This window comes from Anneissia japonica, unplaced genomic scaffold (genome assembly GCF_011630105.1).
Source record: "Anneissia japonica isolate Jap-2015-1 unplaced genomic scaffold, ASM1163010v1 scaffold287987_len96054_cov190, whole genome shotgun sequence".
Classification (NCBI taxonomy): domain Eukaryota; kingdom Metazoa; phylum Echinodermata; class Crinoidea; order Comatulida; family Comatulidae; genus Anneissia; species Anneissia japonica.
Genome location: NW_022715604.1, coordinates 11,484 through 13,520, shown reverse-complemented (window position 1 = coordinate 13,520; position 2,037 = coordinate 11,484). Strand labels below are relative to the sequence as shown.

General features: G+C 37.0%; 1 protein-coding gene across 1 annotated transcript in view; it reads right to left on the bottom strand.

The window, feature by feature from the left end:
* The window catches only part of LOC117109292 (homeobox protein abdominal-A homolog), an 18,007-nt gene extending 16,236 nt beyond the window's left edge, over positions 1-1,771 (bottom strand). Inside the window, exon 1 of the mRNA XM_033251561.1 lies at positions 787-1,771. Coding sequence (XP_033107452.1) covers positions 787-1,261 — 475 coding nt within the window. The 5' untranslated portion in view covers positions 1,262-1,771. The remainder of the gene's footprint in view (positions 1-786) is intronic.
* Positions 1,772-2,037: the final 266 nt, after the last annotated feature.

Below are 2,037 nucleotides of genomic sequence, written 5' to 3'. Positions count from 1 at the left end.
ACTGCATATAGGCATTCAACATATAGGCTTCCTCACACATAGGCCTATATGACAAAAAGTATGTATAAGCTAATACATTAATTAATATTTGTTACCGCCGATACAATTGACATTTTAGTACAGGCCTAACACTTTAACTATCTTACATTCTATTAACACTACAGCATTATCAAATCATGATATCATGTTATTACATTCAGTTTATATTGATGTTTCAGGTCTAAATATTATGACTATTTCATAACCATCAGACTTTATTATGAAAAAAAAGTTGCAAAGCTGTTTGACGTGGACGTCACGCAATCACAAGTGTCCGTCCAGCAATTGAATAAGAACTTGGTATCATTAAGTTAAATAGTAAAAACCAGTATAAACTATGTGACGTTGCCATCTAAAAATATAATTATACATCGTAAAATACTGAGTAGCAACATTAACTGACAGAAATCGTACGTTAGTATTAATTATTACCAAATAATGGACCAAGTAACGGCCTACAGATTTATGGCCATCATAAGTTGATTGAGTCACGGGGCAACTCGTTAAATTCACATAATGTGTACATCATTATTTGGCTATTAATAATATAAGTATTATTATAATTTTAAATTAAGACAGTAGTTATTTTAAAATCAATGCTTTTAAATATTTACAATAAATGCTGAATTTAACGAATGTTTATAGGCCAATGCATTGAATTATTGTCGTAAAGCGAAACGGAGATAGTATGCATACATAGGTTTAATGTTACTCGTAAAAACAGAACATTAAGATTTTTTTTCTTACCTGTAAAGTCAAAAGGATAACTAGGGTTATGATGTAGACTGTAACCAGCAGAATAACCTTGCCCGGCAAGATATTGACACTGTTGTTGGGCTGCATGTGCAGATTGCTGTGTTGAAGCTAGGAACGCGGCGTTACTGAAGGCTCCGTTGTGATACTGGGATCTTGAGTGACTTCTCTCGGACGGTGATCCCCACGCGTTGCCTACGCTGCAGGCCATAATCTCGGAGTCGCTGTGATTCAGACTCGGGGGTTCGGACGCACCGTAGCACGAATACGCCGCGTACGGAAACGCACCGTGTTGCTCGGCCGCTGACGACGGCGATACCAGCGAATTAGTCGCCGGATTACGAGATCTGGAACTATACAAACTGTTCATACTTGAGCCGGACGAGGAGAGCTCTCGAATTTCTGCGGCGCAACTCTCCATTGTGTTAGTTCGCGACATCCAACTTTGATGTTGCACTCCAACTTGCATGGTGCTATTAATTTTTTTACTGTCTCTACTCAATATTTGTTATCTGTTTAATTCAAAACGATACAATGTCCAGGTTTTATGCCTGCAATATACTAGACCCTATTCTATTCTGTGGTCTGTCCTTTATACACTGGTTTGAGCAATCATCCGTGAAGTGTGCGGTATGCTAATAACGTGAGGATAGTACTGTCTATTGACAATCAGCACGTGACATGTACTAGGAACTCCTTCCTTGCAATGGGTCACTTACGAGTCTGAACTCAGGTATCTGCACAATGCAACACCAGAAGAGATTCTGAAGTGAAGTCTAAAAACCAAAATCTATTGAGTGGAAGTTAAAGAAGCAGAAACAATTTGATTGGTCAGTTGTCGGTGCCTTTGAAGTGGACACTAGATAGGAACCTATGTACTCAGTCAGTAGCCTTTATTAGGCGTACAGTAGTGATAACTTTTGCGGCGTCTATGTTGTGTAAATTTTACTACGATTGCCTTAAAATTTCAGTCAGTCTTTCACCACTTGTCGTGTTGAATTTTCAATAGCGCTAACTGATAATTTACCATGTATCTATTCGCTGCATAGAGTTCATAATACTGCGTAGTCATAATTATAATATACTTTTTTTTTCATGGTAGAAGGAAAACTAGCAAGCAAACCAAATTAAATATAACAATACAGTAGGTTAAAGCGTTCCGATTTCCATTATTCGATTGAATAGCTAAATTGTATATTTGAATAGTAAAAGTACTTTTTTAAATGATTTAAGCACTAATATTAT